Source organism: Podarcis melisellensis (assembly GCF_964234715.1).
Source record: "Podarcis melisellensis genome assembly, chromosome: 5".
NCBI classification, from domain to species: domain Eukaryota; kingdom Metazoa; phylum Chordata; class Lepidosauria; order Squamata; family Lacertidae; genus Podarcis; species Podarcis melisellensis.
This window is the reverse complement of record NC_138537.1, coordinates 96,814,684-96,837,834: the sequence shown is the minus strand read 5'-3', so window position 1 is coordinate 96,837,834 and position 23,151 is coordinate 96,814,684. Positions and strand designations below refer to the sequence as shown.

Below are 23,151 nucleotides of genomic sequence, written 5' to 3'. Positions count from 1 at the left end.
CCTCTTTGCAACAAACCAGAATTTCCAGCTTCCAAGATATGTCATAAAGTACCACATGGAGGTACCACAAGGCCGCCAATGTAGCCCAAAGAGCTACTGTACATTTTTCTCCTGCTCTTCTCCTGGGATGAATTCTCTGGAACCTATATTCAGATGGTCCTGCTGGCACCCTACTGGCCTCATTGGCCATGGTTTTCAAAGCTCCTCCAGCTCTCAGTGGAGAAGCCATGGGTGCTACCCATTTGGCAGTTTGGCATCCGACCCCAAGTAGCTGCATCTGACAGCCTGACATTTGAGTGGTGCTGTCTCCAGAGGTGGTTGCTATGATCCTAGCCTCTTGTTGCTCATCAGCCAACAGAGCACATGGTCTGTCATTTCCAAGTGTTGTGGGTCCAAATACAGTGACTGTGCATCAAGTCCTGTCTTTCCTTCATAGAGGCTTGAAGTTGGGCTAGAAGCAAGATACTCTTCATCAACAGGTCTCAGCTAGATAAAGAGAGAGATTCAGAAGTAACAACAGGCTGCCAAGCCACTGTGAGTCACTTGGAAAGACTTGTGAATGTCATCTCACCTTCCCACAACTTTCTTTTCCATTATGCTAGCACCTTCTCTTCAAGACCTGACTCCACAATGTGGGAGAAGAGGAGACCAAAGACAAACTAGGTTTATTTCTCCCTCACTGCAATTTTTCCCTGAGCAGGCAAGGGGTGAATCACACAAGGAACGAGTGTCAACTCTCTTCTCTGCCTCAACCATGTCTCAACAGCATCAGTCAAAGAGAAGTCTGCCATATTTAATGAATCTGAGGTTTTGTGGCAGGGAGGTGAGGCAATCAGGAGGAAACACTCAGAGGTATACTGTCAGCTTCTCTACCTACAGCCACACCCTCAGTTTTTGCAATGAACTAGGTTTTCTCCAAGGGACACGGGTGGCGCTGTGGTCTAAACCACAGAGCCTAGAGTTTGCCGATCAGAAGGTCAGTGGTTCGAATCCCATGACGGGTGAGCTCCCGTTGTTCGGTTCCAGCTCCTGCCAACCTAGCAGTTCAAAAGCATGTCAAGGTGCAAGTAGATAAATAGGTACCGCTCCGGCGGGAAGGTAAACGGCGTTTTCGTGCACTGCTCTGGCTCACCAGAAGCGGCTTAGTCATGCTGGCCACATGACCTGGAAGCTGTTCACCGGCTCCCTCAGCCAATAAAGCGAGATGAGTGCCACAACTGCAGGGTCGGTCACGACTGGACCTAATGGTCAGGGGTCCCTTTACCTTTACCTAGGTCTTCTCCAGCTCTTCACCTCTGATTATTTCCTTAAGGACTCCTGTTGCTCTAACATCAGTTCCAGCCTGTAGATGGTGGCCATCCCTTCCCAAACCAATGCAAAGCCAAAGTGGACTTTAAGTCAGCTACGCCGGTCCAGGCTGATCTCCAAGGAGCAACTTACCCAAACCCCAGTCTTCATGCTTGGCTGGGTCAGAAGAGTCCTCCTTCCTTTAGGAGGCAGGGAAGCTGTCAAACTGACAAAAAAAGAGTGCCCACCTAACACACCTGATGCTACAGAAGTTCTCTCCCCACACCCCACAAATCATGTTCCAAATGAAGTTGCAGCTCTCTCCTCACCGACTGATTCCTGGGAAGATATGCCCAAAGATTCTTGAAGCAAAAAAAGACCTCATTTTCTTTTGAACGATTACAGCCTGATTGGCAGGTTGCAGGGCCAATTTGGTAACCTTCCCAAAGAATCCAGCTGCCTGGAAGTCCATGCACCTCTGGCAGTGAGACTTCTGATTCAGATCTTTAGACTAGAGGCTACTCTTCGGCTCTCCATCCCTGTCGGCCCCCTCTAATCCCCTTGATTGGACTTCCCTGTCTGCCTGTCCTGGGGCTTACCATCCTCTGCCTGGTGTCCCCCTCAATATTGTTCTGCAAAGACGGATGTGCTTGTAGGCTTTGGGTTCACAGTATGTGGACTTGCTCTGGGTTTAATTCCTCAGACAAACTCTGGCTCTAGGGCTGGGATTCTGTCAGCAGACTCCTCATGCTTTCTCGCTCTGTGCTTTCTAAAGCACACGGGTTCATTTCCTCTCTTTCCCAGTGAATAGGTCTGCTTCCTTCAGCCCCAGTAATAACTGGACTAAATAAACTCAGATGGCAAGCTGGTTTTACTGATCCTTAATTACTGATCCTTACCAGAACCTTGTTATTGTTCTCATTAGTTATTCTTGATGAAGCCCTTGGCTAAACGATGTTAGCAGTCAGTAGGAAATGAATAATTAGCAGAATAAATAGCAGTCATGATCATTATTTTGCTAAAGCAGAAAATTAAACAATTCTGGTCACATCATTGAAGAGCATTCTAGTTGATGCTGGACCTACACTCTGCTTTTAAAAAAAAGTGTTTTTGTAATTTCAGATAGTTTTGTCAGTCTGTTGTTTTGGCCATATAGACAAGCCAGTATAGTACACTGGGCAGAGTGTTAGACTAAGACCACAATCGTGACCTCTGGGCCACCAAATCTGGGCCCTGCTACTTGTGCCAACCAAGGGAGAAGAGAGGCAGGAAATGTCTGGATGTTTTCTGTGTGAAACTGAGAACCAGCTGCCAAATCAAGCAGCTGAAAGGAAAATGGTGGGCTGGCCCTACAGGTGTTGTAGGCTTGTAATTGGGTTCTTTGTAAATGATGTTCAAGAGTGTCAAATTGTTCTCCTACGTCATGTCCTTTTTTTAAATGGGGTCTAGATGAGTACGCTCTTGGTTTCTGCTAATTGGTAATGGCATTTAGAGGCTTCTGTAAGCAACAACAAAATGACCCTAAATCAAAGTGTTCTGGTATGCAACTTGCTTATTGAATTTAGTTTTGGCCACTGCAGCTGCCACGCTTCACACTAGTTCAGCCCTCCTAGAAATCAGGGCTGGATTTAATGGCTATGGAGGTGTATGACAAAGAAATCAGTATGTAGCAATTCATTTGTCTTACACAAATACACAAAGTCTTAAAGGTTTTATGTTGTGATATGTCTTTTCTTGAAAGTGAATAGGATAAGAAGGTTGTTGAGGCCACATTTTAACTTGGCAAAGTATGGATTGTCCAGTCAAGGGTTTGCAATGCTTCCTTCTTTGGCAGCGCAGGGCACCAAGTCTTTCCCTGCATTATGCACATATACCAAAAATTCCCCCTTTTCCCCTTCACATGTTTAGGGAAACCATTTTTAGCCTGGGGGCCATTTTCTCTTCCAAGCAGTCTTCAGGGGGCCACATTCCAATGCAGAGTGTGGCTGAGGAAAAGGCAAAAGTGGGCAAAGCAATGAATGTGAATTTTACATTCCTTCTTGGATAAAGGCTCTCGCTTGCTTGGATGGGCGACAGCGGTCTAGGGCGTATGGTAGCCAAGCAGAACCACAAAAGGGGTGTGAAGCAAGCTAGTGAGAGTTGTGACCTGGTGAGAGTTTGTGGCCCTAGGGGAGTCCCAAGGGCCAAATTGAGAAGTCTGCAGGGCCAGATTTGGCCCGCAGATCTGAGGCTTCCCACCTCTGCACTAATAGTTCTTTCGCTGTAGATTGAACTGAATTAAAAGACACATCCTGTCAAATGGATGAATGCCACATCTCTTTACAGCTGTCCATTAGAATTTCATTTATTGTGAGAAAATAATACATTTTATGTTTTTTTATTTTAAAAAAGCTTGATTATGTAAGAAACTTTTATTTTAAAAGGTTTTTTTAAACAAAGGAAGTACAATTATTAGAAATTAACTTGCCTGCCAATAAAAAGGTACATGTGTTATTTCTCTTTTTTATAATCCACCAGACCCAGCAATTTGTTGGTTTTTATTTTGTCTATTAGGCCTAGAACTTCCACTGGTTATGGGAGCGAGTGCCTAACTCCTTGTGCTACTATGGCGGCTTATACTGTACACTGAGGAAACTGCTAGTGCATTTTCTGTTGTACTGCAATGCACTGCAAATGGGTAGAGGGTGTTATTGCAGCAATTGATCCAGCAGGGATTAGCGATACAAGAAAGCAGCTACAGTGTTATCTCGGATTAAGAATTTAATTCGTTCTGGAGGGCCGTTCTTAACCTGAAACTGTTCTTAACCTGAGGTACCACTTTAGCTAATGGAGCCTCCCACTGCCACGGCGCGATTTCTGTTCTCATCCTGAAGCAAAGTTCTTAACCCGAGGTACTATTTCTGGGTTGGCGGAGTCTGTAACCTGAAGTGTATGTAACCTGAAGCGTATGTAACCCGAGGTACTACTGTAGTTAGTTAGCTTCTGGCTGTGTAAATCTAGCACTGAGCCAAAATAGTGCATAACAGGTGACTTCAGGCACTGACCTGCCTCAATTGTATGTAAAGTGAGTATTGTATGTAAAGTGAGTATTTTTGTATTATGTACTTTTGTGCTTTTATATCATAAACCTCCCTGTGATCCTCGGGTGAAGAGCAGTATAGAAATTTAACAATTGCTGGGCAAGCCTTAAGTCTATTTGCTTGACGGTAATCTCCATTGAGCGGGACGCAGGTGGAGCTGTGGGTTAAACCACAGAGCCTAGGACTTGCCGATCAGAAGGTTGGCTGTTCAAATCCCCGCGACAGGGTGAGCTCCCGTTGCTCGGTCCCTGCTTTTGCCAACCTAGCAGTTCGAAAGCACGTCAAAGTGCAAGTAGATAAATAGGTACCGCTCTGGCGGGAAGGTGAACAGCGTTTCCGTGCGCTGCTCTGGTTCGCCAGAAGCGGCTTAGTCATGCTGGTCACATGACCCGGAAGCTGTACGCCGGCTCCCTCGGCCAATAAAGCGAGATGAGCGCCGCAACCCCAGAGTCGGCCACGACTTGACCTAATGGTCAGGGGTCCCTTTACCTTTAATCTCCATTGAACTCAGTCGAACTTTTTTTTTTATGCTGTGTTAAATGAAGAAAAGGAGGAGGGATGTGAAAAGATGGCATCAAGTCTGGGAATAAGGAGAAGTTTCCAACTTTGTGTTGTTTTGTGGGTTTAATTAAGGTACCGCGACAGCTGTAGTTGTCCAGGGGGGGGGGGCTAAAGAGAGCCCAAGTAGGCAGACCAACCAAGGACAGAGGGATGTGTTCACCACAGGTAGCCATAGTTGTTTCCATGTTACTGATTTCCAAAGGTGTCTGAGATTAGCAGTTTGCCAAAAAGCAGGGGGTGGAGGGTATAGCACTGGGCACAGAAATGTCTACTTTGGCCCTGCTGGGGACTTATTGATGTATCTGCAGCCAGGATAGTTTGTGATAACTGATAAAGGTAAAGGTAAAGGTACCCCTGCCCATATGGGCCAGTCTTGCCAGACTCTAGGGTTGTGCGCTCATCTCACTCTAGAGGCTGGGAGCCAGCGCTGTCCGCAGACACTTCCGGGTCACGTGGCCAGCATGACAAGCTGCATCTGGCGAGCCAGCGCAGCACACGGAACGCCGTTTACCTTCCCGCTAGTAAGCGATCCCTATTTATCTACTTGCACCCGAGGGTGCTTTCGAACTGCTAGGTTGGCAGGCGCTGGGACCGAGCAACAGGAGCGCACCCCGCTGCGGGGATTCGAACCACTGACCTTTCGATCGGCAAGCCCTAGGTGCTGAGGCTTTAACCCACAGCGCCACCCGCGTCCCTGATGTGATAACTGATAAGGCAACCCAAAAGTCTAGATTAACATTTGCTCACATTGTGTTTGTCTCAATCCACACAGTGGTATTTGCCTAACAGAGTAAGCTGTGAATCACAAATGGTGTGCAAGGTGCTAAACAGAGAGGCTAACAGCAGGAACAGAGGGCCTTTCACTTTTGAGACAGTGGTGGGACTCCAGACAAGTTTTGGGACTGGCCAAAAATCATTACTGTCTGATGGCTGCTTTGTGGCCTGAGCTCTCAGTCCACAAGCAGGAAAGTGTCCACATCACCAAAACCACCAGCATAATTAGTGTTGCTGCAACTGGAAATTTTGAAAGCTTCAGTAAAAGAGGTTCAAGGTCATGTACTTGGATGGGCATGAAAAATGAATTCTACCCTCTAGGTCATGGCTATGGCCCAGCCACATAGAGAAATGTGCAAGAACTGCCTCTGTCCTTGCAATATACTTTCCTTTCTGTTCTGTAGAGAATCTCTGCCAACCACCCATCTGACATAATATCTTCCTCTTTGACAAAAGGTTCAGAATTGCATCTCAGAATTTGGTATGGTCATAACCCATCACTAGTTTTCAGTAGTCTTAAGTGTAGTAGGAATTGAGGACATGATCCAACCCCATAGGGACAGGCTGGGAGGCTTGCCACCTGTGTTATCACCATTAGAGACTGGAAGAGGGGAGGCATCGCCCAGTCTCAAATCTTCCATTCTTAGGCAAGGTGATTGAGCACGTGGTTGCTGAACAACTCCAGGCACGCCTGGAAGATGCGGACCATTTGGATCCCTTCCAGTCTGGATTCAGGCCTCATCATGGGACTGAAACTGCCTTGGTTGCGCTGGTTGATGATCTCCGGCGGGCTAGGGACAAAGGTGAGAGCTGTTTCCTAGTTCTGCTGGATCTCTCAGCGGCCTTTGACACCATCAACCATAACATCCTTCTGAACCATCTAGAGGGGCTGGGAGCTGGGGGCACTGCCATACAGTGGTTCTGCTCCTTCCTCCTGGGCCGTGTTCAGAAAGTGGTGGTGGGGGATGAGTGTTCAGACCCCTGGGCTCTCACTTGTGGGGTGCCTCAGGGTTCTGTCCTCTCCCCCATGCTTTTCAACATCTACATGCAGCCGCTGGGAGAGATCATCAGGGGGTTTGGCTGGGTGTTCATCCATATGCATATGATACCCAGCTCTATCTCTCTTTCAAATCAGAACCAGTGAAGGTGGCGAAGGTCCTGTGTGAGTGTCTGGAGGCGGTTGGAGGATGGATGGAGGCTAACAGATTGAGGTTGAATCCTGACAAGACAGAAGTACTGTTTTTGGGGGACAGGGGGGAACAAGTGTGGGGGACTCTCTGGTTCTGAATGGGGTAACTGTGCCCCTGAAGGACCAGGTGCGCAGCCTGGGAGTCATTTTCGACTCACAGCTGTCCATGGAGGCACAGGTCAATTCTGTGTCTAGGGCAGCTGTTTACCAGCTCCATCTGGTACACAGGCTGAGACCCTATCTGCCCGTGGACTGTCTCGCCAGAGTGGTGCATGCTCTGATTATCTCTCGCTTGGAATACTGCAATGCGCTCTATGTGGGGCTACCTTTGAAGGTGACCCGGAAACTACAACTAATCCAGAATGCGGCAGCTAGACTGGTGACTGGGGGCGGCTGCCGAGACTACATAACACCGGTCTTGAAAGACCTACATTGGCTCCCAGTACATTTCCGAGCACAATTCAAAGTGTTGGTGCTGACCTTTAAAGCCTCGGCCCAGTATATCTGAAGGAGCGTCTCCACCCCCATCGTTCAGCCCGGACACTAAGGTCCAGTGCCAATGGCCTTCTGGTGGTTCCCTCACTGCAAGAAGCGAAGTTACAGGGAACCAGGCAGAGGGCCTTCTAAGTAGTGGCACCCACCCTGTGGAACGCCCTCCCACCAGATGTCAAAGGAAAAAACGACTACCAGACTTTAAGGGGACATGTGAAGGCAGCCCTGTTTAGGGAAGCTTTTAATATCTGAAGGACTATTGTGCTGTTTTGTTGAAAGCCGCCCGGAGTGGCAGGTGAGGCCCAGCCAGATGGGCGGGGTATAAATAAGAAATTATTGTTATTGTTATTGTTATCATCATCATCATCTCAGGGCAGAGGAGGGGCATGTTGGGAAACACAACGCTTAGAGCATTTGCTTGTAGCCACAGATGCTCCAGAGTGCTTTGTGAAAGCTAGCATGGGGTATTATGGGCAGCACTTTCCCCCCAACCCTAATAGGCTCATTCTATGCTCTGAACTGACTCCTTTCAGAACCTGCACACACCCCGTCAGAAGTAATACCTCTCCTAGATGCGCTTTTGTCATAAACTGGATAATACCATTTAGTAACAGTTAGGGTCTCCAGCAGGGATGCGGGTTGCACTGTGGTCTAAACCACAGAGCTTAGGGCTTGCTGATTGGAAGGCCAGCGGTTCGAATCCCCGCGACAGGGTGAGCTCCCGTTGCTCAGTCCCTGCTCCTGCCAACCTAGCAGTTCAAAAGCACGTCAAAGTGCAAGTAGATAAGGTATTTTTCGCCCTATACGACGCACCGGCCCATAGGACGCACCTAGTTTTTTTTGGGGGGGGGAATAAAGAAAAAAAATCCCCCCCCAGCCGCGGGAACTCCCGCAGAGCTCCCCAGGCTGCAGATAGCTTTCCGAAGGGCGGGGCGCTCTGCTTCAGGGCGCCCCGCGCTCCGGGCAAGCAGGCTGCTATCCGCAGCCTGGGGAGCCCTGCGGGAACTCCCGTGGGCTCCCCAGGCTTATGGATAGCTTCCTGAAGCCTGGAGAGCGAGAGGGGTCAGTGCGCACCGACCCCTCTTGCTCTCCAAGCTTCAGCGAAAGCCTGCATTCGCCCCATAGGACGCACACACATTTCCCCTCCATTTTTGGAGGGGGAAACGTGCATCTTATAGGGCGAAAAATACGGTAAATAGGTACTGCTCCGTCAGGAAGGTAAACAGCGTTTACGTGCGCTGCTCTGGTTCTTCAGAAGCAGCTTAGTCATGCTGGCCACATGACCCAGAAGCTGTCTGCGGACAAATGCCGGCTCCCTCGGCCTATAGAGTGAGATGAGCGCACAACCCCAGAGTCAGGGGTACCTTTACCATTAGGGTCTCCAGCCATGCCCCTGGTGGTGCGTGGTTGCTGCTTGCCAAACTGGAGGCAAGATCTAACAGGATCACTTAGTCAAAGATCCTGGACATAGGCCACAAATGTTGTCTTAAAGCCACCCTTGTCATTTACCACCATAGACCGTCCACCTTCTTATGCCATACAATATGTTTGTTCAAATTCTTTTTGCCCAGGATTAGCAGATTGCACAAATAAATGTTCAGCAACTGCCGAACATCCGTTCTAGTAACTTTGGTGAAGTCAAATACACCAGCAGTCCTTGCATACCAGGAGCATGATAACTTGAGCCCTGTTGTTTGCAGAACTTAAGCAGGGTAAACGAGGAGAGAGGGGAGCCTAGCAGTCTTATAAAGTGACAATCAAATGCCCTTCTAAATCAAAGAGCTGCTTGAAATCAGCAGTTGACTGAGAGCGTGTATCTGAGGAGGGCTGGAAGAGAGTGTCCAGTGTCCTGCCATTCCCACACAAGAAGCTTCCTTTTCTGCAGAACAAGTGGCTGAAATAGTTTTCTCTTTTCTACGGCCAGTGCTGAATTTCACAACGGGCTGGTGATTCTGTAGAGGGGAGATTACCTGGTGTTCTGCATTTTCTGCATAGCCGTACTTGGGGCCCTCCAGGCTCCTGTTCCGTCGCAAGGGTATTCTGCAAGATGCTTTTGATGCAGTATTTGTGCACTAGTGGTAGATTTCATCAGCTTTATTGGTCGCCTTTCGATTCTTCCGTCATGCTGCTACATGTTGTGCTCCCTGGAGGAGCTATTGCACAATAAAAGCAGGACAGAAAACCCCCAGAACTTCTTGTGTATTTAAAATTATGGGATTTTAGCAGGACATTACAAGATATTCACTGACTGGAAATGCAGCTGTGTGAGTATGAATGCACCATAAAAAGGAGGGGCCCCAGGAAACATAATATGAGCCGAAGCATTTTCGTGTAAAGCTAAAGGAATGCCTCTTTGTTGTTTTCATACTTCTTTTAATGCCCTTGTTGTCTTAATAATTGTAAGTGCATATCATGGATGTAAACTAGTATTAGACAAATGTATTAGACAAGTACATATACATGGATGTAATCTAGGTACTAGAAACACACTGGCTTACAAAGAGACACATCGCTGGAGCCCAGAAGTACATTTGATGGATCCTTTTCCTTGTCTCTCTCATTTCCTTCACACTCATATGCCAGGACCAAAGAGCGCAGAGCTACTAACTAGACCAGTTACTTTAGAAAGGATTTCCATTCTCTAAAACTCAGTGATCTTTAGATACGTATATTCAGGATGTATAGATCTAGCTGGACCATTGTATTATTCAGGAACTGCTGAATTTGTGCTGCTCTCTGAGAAGTCACATCATCCTAACATGCTCTGGGCAGTCTAAACGACAAGAGTTTGGACAGAACTAGAATAATCCTAATACTTCAAGACTTGTTGTGGCAGCAGCCCACAGTCACCCAGGAACCCAGCTGCAGCCGCCCTCCTGTGCAACAACCATTCTGCTAGCAGGACCCTCCTTCTTGGCATAGCATAATAGCTGAATCCAACAGGTGCTTTGTGCTTGCAGAAGATGTTCTCCGTGATGGTTAAATCTTGCGCACCAACGCCTGCGTGACACTTTGCACAATGTCAACTCTAAAATCTCCTGTGCAGACATTATATACATTAGTATCAATGGAAGCTATAAATCTAATTTTTAAGATTCCTGAGACTTCCGTGCATCAGAGTCATCATTATGTAGCATGATTCCACAGTAATTTGTGTAAATTCTTACAGCTCCTTTTTTTGTAAGTCACATTGAGACTTTTTTGTAAAAAAGAAGAAGAGTGACTAATAAGTGGAATAAATACTAATGACTAATCAATAATAATGCTGAAAAGTCCAATTTTATTTAAAGCTATATACACTAATTAACATTTTCATTTTAGAGTGTGTGACATGCAGTTAATGTTATTATTTTGCTCACGTAATAAATATAGCAATGATGCTATTGATATTTTTGTAGGTGTGGAATGTCTGTCAGAAGATCATAGCTTATAAAGGGCATGTTAATTCTCAAAAGTGTTTGGGACTTATTTATTTAGTTATTAGCATAAATCTCTAAGCAGTGTACAATTTAAAAAACCACATATCATTCAAACGAAATCTAAAACCAATAAAATACACAAAATCATATGCACACAAAAGCATATAAAATTGAGTAAACCAGAAATTCAGAATGTGGGTGAAACACATTGAACAGCACAATTTATAATATCAGCGCCCTGAATGCATGTGGCCATGGGATTGCCTTAGTGACTAATGCAAAGGAGAGAGAAATTCAGTTCTCCTTCTGAAACCCACAAATGCAAACTGCTGCCTGATACACTGAAATTCAGTGGTGACACCCTGTGGGCAAAATGGGGATTGCAGCAGGAAGACATTGTTTCAGCTTTGTAATTACCGTATTTTTCACTCTATAAGATGCACCAGACCACAAGACGCACCTAGTTTTTGGAGGAGGAAAACATGAAAAAAAAAAAATTCTGAATCTCAGAAACCAGAACAGCAAGAGGAATGCAGCCTGCATTCGCTCCATAAGACGCACACACATGTCTCCTTACTTTTTAGGAGGGAAAAAGTGAGTCTTATAGAGCAAAAAATACGGTAACTAAGGACTGTTTCATGTGAGCTTTTTCATACCTGGGAATGCAAAGGCAAAACATGCACTATTGGTTGGCCTGCGGGAGGCATGTGCAAGCTTTCCCTGTAGGCAGCAAAAAACTGTGTTGCATGTCTTGTCCTCGACTTGTATTGATCCTTATGGATAGGTTATTGAGGTAGGTTGATTATTTTGAACTTAGATGTTAAATGCACAGTTTCTCACATCATTTCCCCCTTCTGTTCCAAATCAAGATATAGATGAATGCTCCTTCGAAAGGACCTGCGGCCATACCTGTATCAACTACCCTGGGAGTTTTGAATGCCTGTGTCATAAAGGCTACACGTTATATGGAATGACACACTGCGGAGGTTTGGAGAGTTTGATTCATTTTTCATTCTTTGCTTAGTGACATCTCTCCACAAGGCTTTAGAATTGCAGAGTTAAGAGTTGTAGAATTGGAAGGGACCCTGAGGTTCGTCTAGCCCAGGCATGGCCAAACTTGGCCCTCCAGGTGTTTGGGGACTACCATTCCCATCATCCCTGACTGCTGGTCCTGTTAGCTAGGGATGATGGGAGTTGTAGTCCCAAAACATCTGGAGAGCCAAGTTTTGCTGTGCCTGATCTAGTGCAACTCCCTGCAATGCAGTACAGTCCTACTTTGGATTCCGAACGCTCTGGAACTCATACGTTTTGGCTCCTGAATGCCACAAACCCACAAGTGATTGTTCTGGTTCTTTTGGAACCCAAACGTCCAATGGGGCTTCCACGGCTTCTGATTGGCTGCAGGAGCTTCTCCTGCATGTTGGATGGCCATCTGCTATGGATGCTTTAGTTGAGATTCCAGAATTGCAGGGAGCTGGACTAGATGACCCCTTCCAACTCTGGGATTTTGTGGCCGAGAATCCATCTGGACCTGGCACCTGCCCATTCAATGCTTCTCATTTCTTCCACCTTCAGTGTCTCAGCAAGGTAATCTGCCTGATCTAAGGAGAGCAGGCCGGCCAAAACTAGGAAGAAAACTCATCATCTCTGGTGCCCGACAGTGCCCCAGCTTTGATACAAAGCAGAATATAAGTTCTGGAACTAGAGATTCATATCTGCGGGCGTGGTGTAATTCTTGTCTTGATCACCCTTAATTATAGGGACATAGCTCCTAGTCTGTTGTTGACTTAGAGGGTAGGCCAAGAGCAGGCTGGGCTTCTGTCCTCTTTCCCTTAGCACTGCTAAGGGGGAAGTCTGCCTTAGAGGCAAAGGGCAAATTCAAATCACACACAACTGAGCTCTGCATGCAGCTGTCATGGGCTGGCTGGACACAGAGGAGTGGTGGGAGGCATCAGCTGGGGAAGCCCCAGGGGAAGAAGGCTCAGAACCCAGGGACTGGTGGTGGGACGATGATGAGTGGTCAGAGGGAGCGGACTGGGAGGAAGAGGGGTCAGCAGCAGAAGAGGCAACAGGGTTTAGTGGGCAGGAAGAGTCTGTGGCAGAGAGTAGTGCAGAATCAGAGGCCGGAGAGGAGTGGGGCCAATAGGCAGAGATGAAGCAGGTTGCTGAAGAATCCAGAGAATCTCCTTGTCCTGCTGTGACCATCTCCCTTCTTTCCTGGTCTGAGGTATGAAGCGGGCAGAGCAGAGATAGACAAGGTGTCAGAGACTCAGGCTGGATCTAAACACATCAAAAAAGCGTTTCAGGAAAACGTGTTGTAAACCTCATAGTGGGAAATCACGTTGGCGAAAGATGGGACTCCACAGCGCCATCTGGTGTCACAGTGTAATAACACCTATGCAGTGGAACCTCTGGATACGAACTTAATTCGTTCTGGGGGTCCATGCGCAACCTGAAAAGTCTGCAGCAAGAGGCACTGCTTCTGCGCATGCATGTGGTGCAATAGGGCACTTCTGCGCACGTGCAAAGTGCCCTGCAAAACCCAGAAGTGTACACTTCTGGGTTTGCCGCGTTCGCAACCCGAAAGTTACGTTACCCAAAGGTAACGTAAACCGAGGTACCACTGTAAAACGCTTTTTCTTTACTAACATAGCTGAGTCCTCAGGTGGCTTGGGAAGGAGCCTCATTGGGGAAGACCTGAGCTAGGCCTGAGCTGTTTTGTTTCTTTGAACAGAGAGTTAACTTCGCTGACACCTTGTGAGTTATTGTTGCCCAGCTTCCAACACCTGCCCTGACAGCTCTTTGGACAATATTAAACTACAGTTTAAACCTTTAATGAAAGCTGTCTTCTACTAGCAGCCAGGGTTTCTGACAGAAAGAGCTGTTTGACAGTAGGACGGATCCCCTCAGGAGGTGGTGGGCTCTCCTTGGAGGTTTTTAAGCAGAGGTTGAGTGGCCATCTGTCAGGGATGCTTTAGTTGAGATTCCTACATTGCAGGGGGTTGGACTAGATGACCCTGGGGGCTCCTTCCAACTGTACAGTTCTATGATACTGTGATTCCTTGCGTAAGCTGTTGCAGGTCAGTTTCTTGACTAGTCTTCATTTTCTTTCTACGCAATGTCACGGCCCCCCATTAAGGCCTTACCAGTCTCTCATTCTGTCAGCAGAAAAGCCACAGAACCCTCATTCAGTTCTACAAGCGTCCTTGCCATTTGTGAGGGAAAATGTGGGTCATTCAGCAGAGAAGTGTCCAGGTGTCAGGTCTTAGATTTTGCAAGGATTGAAAAATAGGCATGGCCCACAATTACTATTGCACCAACTCTGGAGTCCACAAAAAGAATGAACATGGAATCAGGAAAATAATAATCTAACCTAAAGCAGTTCTGGTGGACAGACAACAGGAAGGAATAGTCACACCTGATAGTATTTACTTACAGTGCAACACTAATTAATTTAAATGTACTTTCAGATATTGATGAATGCAGTATCAGCAATGGGAGCTGTGACTATGGATGCCTCAATACAATGGGAAGTTACGAATGTGTATGTCCATCGGGGAAGAAGCTACACTGGAATAAAAAGGATTGTATTGGTAGGTAACATTTTGGAACAGGGCGCCTTCCTCTTTTTTCACTTCTTACACTGATGAGCAGCTTATTGATATATTAAATATATAAAATTGCATGTCAGAAAACGGGCAACAGATGTAATGTTGCCCTGATTAGGAAACCCAGTCCTTGCAATTCTGTAATTTTAGATAACACAATTTGAGAAAGATATTTCTGAGGAGTTTGCTACTTGTTTAAATAGTTAATTAACCCTTAGTGAGTTAGGGACTTTCCCTGCGTGTGAAGACAGGCTGTGGCGGATTGAGTGAAGAGTCCAGTGCAGTGGCGTAGCGTGGGTTGTCAGCACCCAGGCCAAGGCAAGTAATTTGCACCCCCTAACCCGTGGATTTTAGCACTTGAGTGCGAGCGCGCCCCCCCCCCCGATGTTGCGCCCGGTGCGGCCGGCCCCCCCCCCTGCACCCCCCACGCTACGCCTTCCACAGCCCCTGGCAAGAGCCACCTCTCCTTGAACTTCTCTCTTTTTTTTCCCTCAGCTTGGTTTGCTTGACAGCATGGCCCAGCCTAGTTTGAGGGCAATTGTCCAGATTTTCACTTCTATTTTAGGCTTTCGTTTTCTTAATTTTGGTTTCAAAAAAATAGGGGTTGTTTTATATGTGGAAAAATATGGTAATTTTAGTTCTCCGTCTGTACAATATTCTCCAAGCCTAGACAGTTTTCTTTTTAGACCTAACTGTGTAAAACAAGAACCATATTGTCTGTATATAAAAGAACAGAAGGTCCAGAAGGTCTTAGGAGGTCCAGTTGTAGAGATTCAGCCTTAGAATTATAGCTGTGAGAAAAAGGTTGAAGCGCATGGGAATCAGAATGCATTTTTGTTTAACTCCTTCTTTTGTTGGAATTGTATTTATCAAAAGAGCCTGAGAGTCCTACTCTGATTTTAGAAGTATTGCTAGAAAACTCAAGGAGCAGATGCAAAAGATGTTTATATTAGCCCACAAAAGCCACATAAAGATGTTTTAGGGTCCTTAATAGTAGCCATTTAAGAGTTTGTGTCAAACCTGAAACCAGTTGTAGAGTTGAAAAGGATAATGAAAACAATCACAATCTTAAGTAGCTTTAATACCCTGTATCAGTTTGTGTCTATTTAATTCCATTGCCTGAGAATACAGGTGACAGCTTCTAGTTGGTTCTCAAAAATGCATATCGCCTTTTAAAATAATGCACACGTGTTAAGATTTGAAATGGAAATGTGTTATACCATTTTGTATCCAGGGTTGATTGGCTTCAACATAAATTTTTGTATTTATGAGGTGGCTTTATAAAGGAGGAGATCATCCCTGCCCTCAAGCGAAGGCCTCAGGCTTCCATGCCCCCTCTGCTTATCCCTTCCTCTGCTTCCCACCCCAGTCTGAAAAATGAATGAGCTTAACTGGAGGATCCCGCAGACGTTATCTGAACCAGTGATTTCCTGTTTCTTCTTCCTCAGAGATGGTGAAATGCCAAATTCCGAATGGCAAGCCAGCTCCAAAGGCCCAGTTGGTCTGCAGCAAATTGGGAGGGATGGAAAGCTGTTTCTTATCATGTCCATCCAATACACTTTTTCTCCCAGGTTGGTATTGAAGAGCATATTCTTTTTCTTAAATTCCTTTCCTGGCTTTATTGAAGTCCAAAAATTGTAAAAAAAATAATAATAATACGCTGAAGGAAGGTCTTTTTAGATTAGTATTTATTTGCATAGGAAAACAACAGAGTCCCACCCCACATAATTGATCACAAGGTGCTATTTGAATGGTAATGCCCATCAATCAATAGATAAAAGTTCTGAGCAATGGACAAAAGTTTGGTCTTAACTCAGATGAATAAATGAAAGAAAGGCTTTCCACCATCTCAGTATATTTCATGGTGTGTTCTTCTTTTCTTTTCCTCAGACACAGAGAATAGTTATTCAGTAAGCTGTGGAGTGCCAGGGCAGCACGGCAAGTCGCTTCAGAAACGCAATAGCACTCTTCCTAGCTGTGCAGGTAAGTGTTACTCCATAGAATCTGGTGATAGATGTAACTCCCAAACACCCATTGTCCTGATATGATCTTATTTATATCTTCTTCCATTATGTGTACAGTGGCACCTTGCGTTACAGACGCTTCAGGTTACATACGCTTCAGGTTACAGACTTCGCTAACCCAGAAATATTACCTTGGGTTAAGAACTTTGCTTCAGGATGAGAACAGAAATCATGCAGCAGCGGCGCAGCGGCAGTGGGAGGCCCCATTAGCTAAAGAGGTGCTTCAGGTTAAGAACAGTTTCAGGTTAAGAACGGACCTCCGGAACGAATTAAGTTCTTAACCCGAGGTACCACTGTAGCTGCTTTCTTGTATCTCATCATCATCCCAGGGCGCTCAGCCGCTGCCACAATGTCCTTCCTTCTATCAGATCAAAATGAGCAGATAGCAGCCAAGGTGGCCAGGTTCACAGCAGGGGCAATCAGAATAAGGGCCACTAACTGATGGCTGATTCAGGACTTTAAATTGTGCTCTTATATCAAATTTCCTTTTCTGCATATACTGTAATGTTTTACTGTTGGTGTGGCCATTGGTTAATGCGAATAAAGTTTTATCTTATCTTATATATGCTTAACCTGAGGTACCACTGTAATTATACAGAAAGGACAGGAGCCACTGACTTGAAAAGTTGCTTAGCCTCCAGAATTCCCCTTCTGGCTCCCAGCACAACCTTTGACTCCAGCCCTCCCCACCTTTGCTATCGACTTTGGCTGCATTTCCCCATGTGATCTGAGACAGAGGGAAAGGGCTCTTTATCACCATCTTCACCATACCATTTTATGAGTTAAAACGATGCTGAAGGCAGCTTGCAGCATGGAAAGATTCACATAATTACAACGGTAGTCATAAGCTATAAATAGAACATCAAAAGGTGCACAAGCAAATTGGACAATTCCCACATAAATAATAGGATCCAAAAATAAAGACAACAAAAAATTAATAACAGCGACAAACTCCACTAAGCAACGCCCCAGCCCAAGAGTCTGTTCAGCAGCCTGATATTTTGTAGCTGGAGTCACAAGCCAGGTGGGAAAATGATTATTATTTATTGAATTAATATACCGCCCTATACCAGGAGGTCTCAGGGCAGTTCACAGAATAAAATCAAAATATAAAACCACAAAATACATAATCAAAATAAAAACAGCAAGCCAATAACCCCCCCCCAAAACCCCGCCCCACATTTTAAAAGGACAGAAAAGGCCTGCAAGGCAGGAAACTGGTCTTCCAGGACTCACAGGCAAGGTTATTATTATTATTGTATTATTATTTATTTAGGTGTCTACCATCCTTCATTCACAGATCTCAGGCAGTTCACAACATCAATTTACAATATAAAAAAACCATAGTAATAATAATAATAATAATAATTTTTTTTTATTTATACCCCGCCCTCCCCAGCCAAGGCCGGGCTCAGAGCGGCTTACAAGCAATAATAAAAACAAGATGAATGATTACAACTTAAAAACAAAAATAAAATACAACATTAAAATAATGGAACATTAAAATATTAAAATGTAGCCTCATCGCAGGAGGAGAAGGAAAAGAAAAAAGACAGGGAGGGAGGGAATCAAATTGGCTCCAAGCCAAAGGCCAGGCGGAACAACTCTGTCTTACAGGCCCTGCGGAAAGAAATCAGATCCTGCAGGGCCCTGGTCTCATGAGGCAGAGTGTTCCACAGGCCGGAGCCAGAGTTGAAAAGGCCCTGGCTCTGGTTGAAGCCAATCTGACTTCCTTAGGGCCTGGGACCACTAGGGTGTTGTTATTTATGGACCTTGAGGCTCTCCGTGGGGCATACCAGGAGAGGCGGTCCCGTAGGTACGAGGGTCCTAGGCCGTGAAGGGCTTTAAAGGTCAAAAGCAGCACCTTAAATCGGACCCTGTACTCCACCGGGAGCCAGTGCAGCTTGAAAAGCACTGGGTGAATATGCTCCCATGGCAGAGACCCCGTGAGGAGCCTAGCTGCAGCATTCTGGACCCAACAAGAAGAACAACAACAGCCAATAATCCCTCCTCCCCGGGTGTCTTTCCTGTCTTCCATATTGTGATTTATTCTGATATTTCAGAAGAGGTGGAGCATTTTTCAGCTGCTGGGCTTCTTTTAGAACCCTCTTCCATTTTCACATCCCCTGCATCTAATTGTACTCCAGCTAGGAATTATTCTTCATGCAGAAAAGTAGTCTCTCTAACTCTATTTTCTGTGTTATGTAACCTGTGAAGTAATTCAAGACAGCTTATATCTCATTTAATCTGCAAAAAACTAAATATCCAGGCCTGTCTTCAGGTTATCTTAAAAATACAGCACAACTGAAAACCTTTAATTTTATTTCTCTAGACATATTAGTACCACCCATCAAGCAGAAAGCTCGTTTTAAAATCAAGGACGCAAAATGTCACTTAAGACCTCGCAGCAAAGAAAAAATTAAAGATGTTGGAAATCAGCAGGCTGTTATAGGTATGTGGGGTCCGTGAGCAGAAAATTCCATGCTGGTTTTTCTCTATTCGGCAAATAAATAAGAGGATGGGCAGTGATTTTTGAGCTACATTTGCAGCTCAGCTTTTCACCTTTTGGGTGTGATTGGTGATTTACCATGATTTACTATGTCAAGTCCTTGTTTTGCTGGAGGGCCTTTCTAAACAAATGTCATTGCTGGGAGAGGGAGCTGTAATTAGGCCTGAGTGGTGGAGAAAGGGAGTGTGGGACGCCCCAGGTGTCATCACTGGGGGGGGGGGGGGACAAAATGACAAAAATATGAGTTTTTAAAAATTAAAAATTGGGTTCACGAAACTTTTTAGTTCAGCCAACAAACGTAACGAACCGCGGCTGCCGCTGGGCACCACACTGCGGGGGCCAGCACTTACCGCGGGGCCTGGGGTGTGCCCGAGCCACATGTCTCTCCTGAGAGTGATGTGGTGGCTTGGGCACCTGCAGGCTGGGTGCTGCATGAAACGGCAGCGTGGGGCTTGCGGCTGCCCACCGCCTCTCCCTCAGCCGCCCTACAGCTGAGGGGGAGGCGGTGAAGAGACTCCATGCAGCGCGCCACACCCCCGGCTGCAGGACGCACGCAGTGCACCAGGCCCCCAAGCAGCTAGCTACACTGCTGGGGCAATGTATTGATACATCGTCCAGGACCAGTATTGCTGGCAGCTTCACCTGGTGGGATATCATGAGTGAAACCAACGCCGCTCCTAACATCCAGTGCCTCTTTCAACATTGGGCTGCTGGAAGCAGAGGAGCTCGGGAACAGTGGCTCTGCAGAGCAAGCTGTATTGCCAGGTTTAGTTCTATTTTAGTACTAGGTGTAAAGCTGCTTTTGGGGCATTCACTGAATAAGTGGAAGTTTCAGATACCTGAGGTTTTGATAATCAAGATTCTGCTGCGCAGGTGTTACTGATGCAACTGCAGCCATTCTACTTTGCCCCTTGATTTATTTTCCATGTTGCTTCTGTTACGCAAAGGAGGTCAATTCCCTTGTACAGACAACTGCCAGGTAACCTTTGTGAACCTCAAGTGCGATTCCTCTAAGAAGAAACGCCGAGGCCGGAAATCGCCGTCCAAGGAAGTGTCCCATATCACAGCTGAGTTTGAAATGGAGATGAAGTCAGAAGAAGTCTCAGGTTTGTGAAAGACCATCTCCGTTTAGCATATGTTGGACTTTTAAAAAATTGCCTGCTTCGTGCATTAGCAACAACAAAAAAGAATCACTTCTGTGGCAGATTCACTCTAAATATGCAATGTTATTATGACGATTATGACTATTATTTATAATATACTGTGTGACATGCTTTTTTTACAAACATTTTGCACCCTCTGCGGGATCTCTTACTAGTAAAGAATGAACTATCCTGGTTCTAGGGTGGAGATTTGCCCTGAGCTGCAACGTTATTCCCCTTTTCATTTTCCCTTAATCTTGCATGGCAACCTTTGACTTCTATGGAATAAAGGGGTCTGCTGTTGGACATGGGTGAGAGAGCAGGACTAAACCTGGTCCTTGCCCCCTAGTGAACCCCCCCCCACGGGGAATAAAGCCTCCTCCTAAATATATAATAGTTCCATCCTTGCTCCTTGGTCACACTAGATGGTGCTTTTCTGTGGCAAGATTTACATACCCTAAATCATGGGTAGGCAAACTAAGGTCCACGGGCTGGATCCGGCCTGCGGATGGTCCGGAAATCGCTGAGTGGATCGCCAGCGCACAAATTCTTTCCCTCCCTCAGTGCGGCACCACCGCTTCCCTCCCTCCTCCTGGCTTCTCCCCGCCCTGCCTAGAGGAGGAAGGGGGCTGGGCTTTGTTGGTGCCAGAAGCAGCAGCGCTCGAGCGGCCGCCATTTTAAGCAGCCCCTCTCTGGAGCCCTTTCACACGCTGCTCATCATCCTGCCACCAGCCCCTGCCGCTCACAAGACACATGTAAGCGGCCACCAGGGCTCGTGGGGCTCTTGCATCATTTCCCCCCTCCCCCAAATATAGTTCTGCCCCCCCCAAGGTCTGAGGGACAGTGGACCGGCCCGCTGCTGAAAAAGTTTGCCGACCTCTGATATGATTGCTGCTTTATGATTGCTGCTGCGGTTGTAACTTACTGATGCTGCAGTGACAGATTCTTTATTTAAACTATTAGCCACTCTTAAATCTTACCTCTCAGAGCAGCATTCAGCATAAGATATTAGAAAAATGAATGCAGTAACACAGCAACAAATTGTCCAGGGTGATTAATAGTCCAATAATAAATAAGTATAAACAGGCAAAGGACCAGCTTTAAATCCTAGGCATTTTTTTAAATTAAAGAGCACCAAAGGGAGGCTAAAAGACAGTGCTAGGCTAGCCTCTTTAAGAAGGAAGTTCCACAAACCAAGCGTCAGAGTTGAAAAGGCCCCATCTCTTGTCACACACCCCCCCCCCTCTTATTTCAGGTCAGCATAGTTAGCAGGGCCTGTGATGTCATTGAAGGAAAAGGTATAAGAAATCATTTTGTCTCATCATCTGAGACAGTTGAGCCTGATTCACACATGGAGCCTCCCAGAGAACTTAAGAATATAACAGGATGGACAAAACTCAGCCTTGTCAAACATTTCTGGGCGTGGTTCCCCTTATGATGTTTCTGTATTTCCTCATCAGGATAATCCAACCATTGCTGCTGAAGAGACATCTAACATACTTTAATTATTGTGTCTGTTTATTTCTCCCAAGTCATACTAGGGTGTCTGTTCTAAATCTGGTTTCCTTACCGTTTCTCCACTTAGACACCTGCAATGTCGACTGTTTGAGGAAAAGGATGGAGCAGAAGCTACAGTCGGCAATCAAAACCTTGAGGAAATCTATTAACAAACAGCAATTTTACATTCAGTTTTCGGGGACAGAGTATGAAGTGGCTCAGAGAGCAGCTAAAGTTGTTGCTGAAGGACATGGCGCCTGCAGTACAGGACAAGTGCAGCAGGACGGGAAATGCGGTAAGACCCAAGAAAAATGCTACAAGCCTAAGCCCAGAAACATACTCTGTTACAACCTTCAAAGGTATGGAGGCTGGAAGCTAGGAGAAAAGAAAGCCTGGTAAAGGAGTCCAAACTCTGGACTAGCAGGCAGTACAGTATAGAGGGCTGGAGAGGCTTTGCTTTTTACCAGAAAGGAGCACATTGCAAACTCAGTATTGAAATGCTTCACCTGCCATATTGCAATTTAAGAAAGAAGGTTCAGAGCTTACTTGTGATGTTAGTAGTGATGCTTTGTGACTGTACAAGATCTAAGAGTTTGGTCTAGAGATTGCAGTGTCTTGTTGGCCTTCCTAGTAGTGCTGTGAAGACAAATCATAATACTAAAATAAAGATACTTAATATAGATTCCATTTTTATTTTCCCAGTTACCTGCAGCACAGGCACCTATTATAGTGGAGAACATAACCAGTGCATTCCTTGCTCACCAGGAACATACCAAGACACAGAAGGTCAACTTTCCTGTGAACCTTGCCCAAGCAATGATGGACAGGGAGTAGCAGGTGCACGGAATGTGTCAGAATGTGGAGGCAAGTTTACTTTGATTCTACGTGTTGCATGCAGGAGTTGGGTATCAAGGCTGAGAAGAGGGAGAGAAGGAAATCTGTGGTGCGCCCCACTGTCAGCGTTCCATTTCAGCTTGTCTGCTTCAGGTAGACAGTAGCAGGTCAGAAGATTCTGGGATCTGTTCTCGGGTAGCCTTGCCAACCTAGTTCTCATTTCACTGGTGTGGCAAAGCTGTGTCTGAGCTGCATCACTTTAGGCTACACCATACAAACAAATTCTTTCCATGTAGAAAATAACCTGATGTTCAGAATCGGTGTAGGAAAAGTCTTGGGAATCAGGATATTTTGCCATTAATCTGGAAAAGATTAATTGTAAGCCCACTTTCAGTCTGACCTGATATGAACTGGGCCAAGAGTCTTCCTGTCTCTCTGGTTATGAGCCATTTTTTTATTGAGGGAGTTAGTACAGACCTATTTTAGTGGCAGCATCTATTGTTATACATATATGAAATGCTGAGAGGACCCACTAAGGTTGGACTTTTTTGTCCTATTCATTCTGCACCTTGGCCTTTGTATCCTAAATTCCCATTCATGAGATCAGTTCATTCGCATCTCCAATAGATGTTTGGAGGGTGGCAACGCGAGAAGGGGCCTTTTCTGTGCTGGCCTCCTGATTGTGCCATGCTCTCCTCAGGGAAACCTGCCTGGTGCCAGTTTTGTCATCTTTCT

The 23,151-nt window shown here is 45.9% G+C and overlaps 1 protein-coding gene across 5 annotated transcripts in view; it reads left to right on the top strand.

The window, feature by feature from the left end:
• Positions 1-23,151, top strand: part of SCUBE1 (signal peptide, CUB domain and EGF like domain containing 1) — a 160,006-nt gene that overhangs the window by 121,159 nt on the left and 15,696 nt on the right. For 4 of the 5 annotated variants that reach the window (XM_081911707.1, XM_081911711.1, XM_081911709.1 and 1 more), the window contains 8 exons: positions 11,672-11,788; positions 14,273-14,395; positions 15,859-15,981; positions 16,301-16,393; positions 18,767-18,886; positions 19,891-20,049; positions 21,671-21,877; positions 22,285-22,446. In XM_081911707.1, coding sequence (XP_081767833.1) covers positions 11,672-11,788; positions 14,273-14,395; positions 15,859-15,981; positions 16,301-16,393; positions 18,767-18,886; positions 19,891-20,049; positions 21,671-21,877; positions 22,285-22,446 — 1,104 coding nt within the window. The remainder of the gene's footprint in view (positions 1-11,671; positions 11,789-14,272; positions 14,396-15,858; positions 15,982-16,300; positions 16,394-18,766; positions 18,887-19,890; positions 20,050-21,670; positions 21,878-22,284; positions 22,447-23,151) is intronic. The other variant, XM_081911710.1, reaches the window with a different exon arrangement.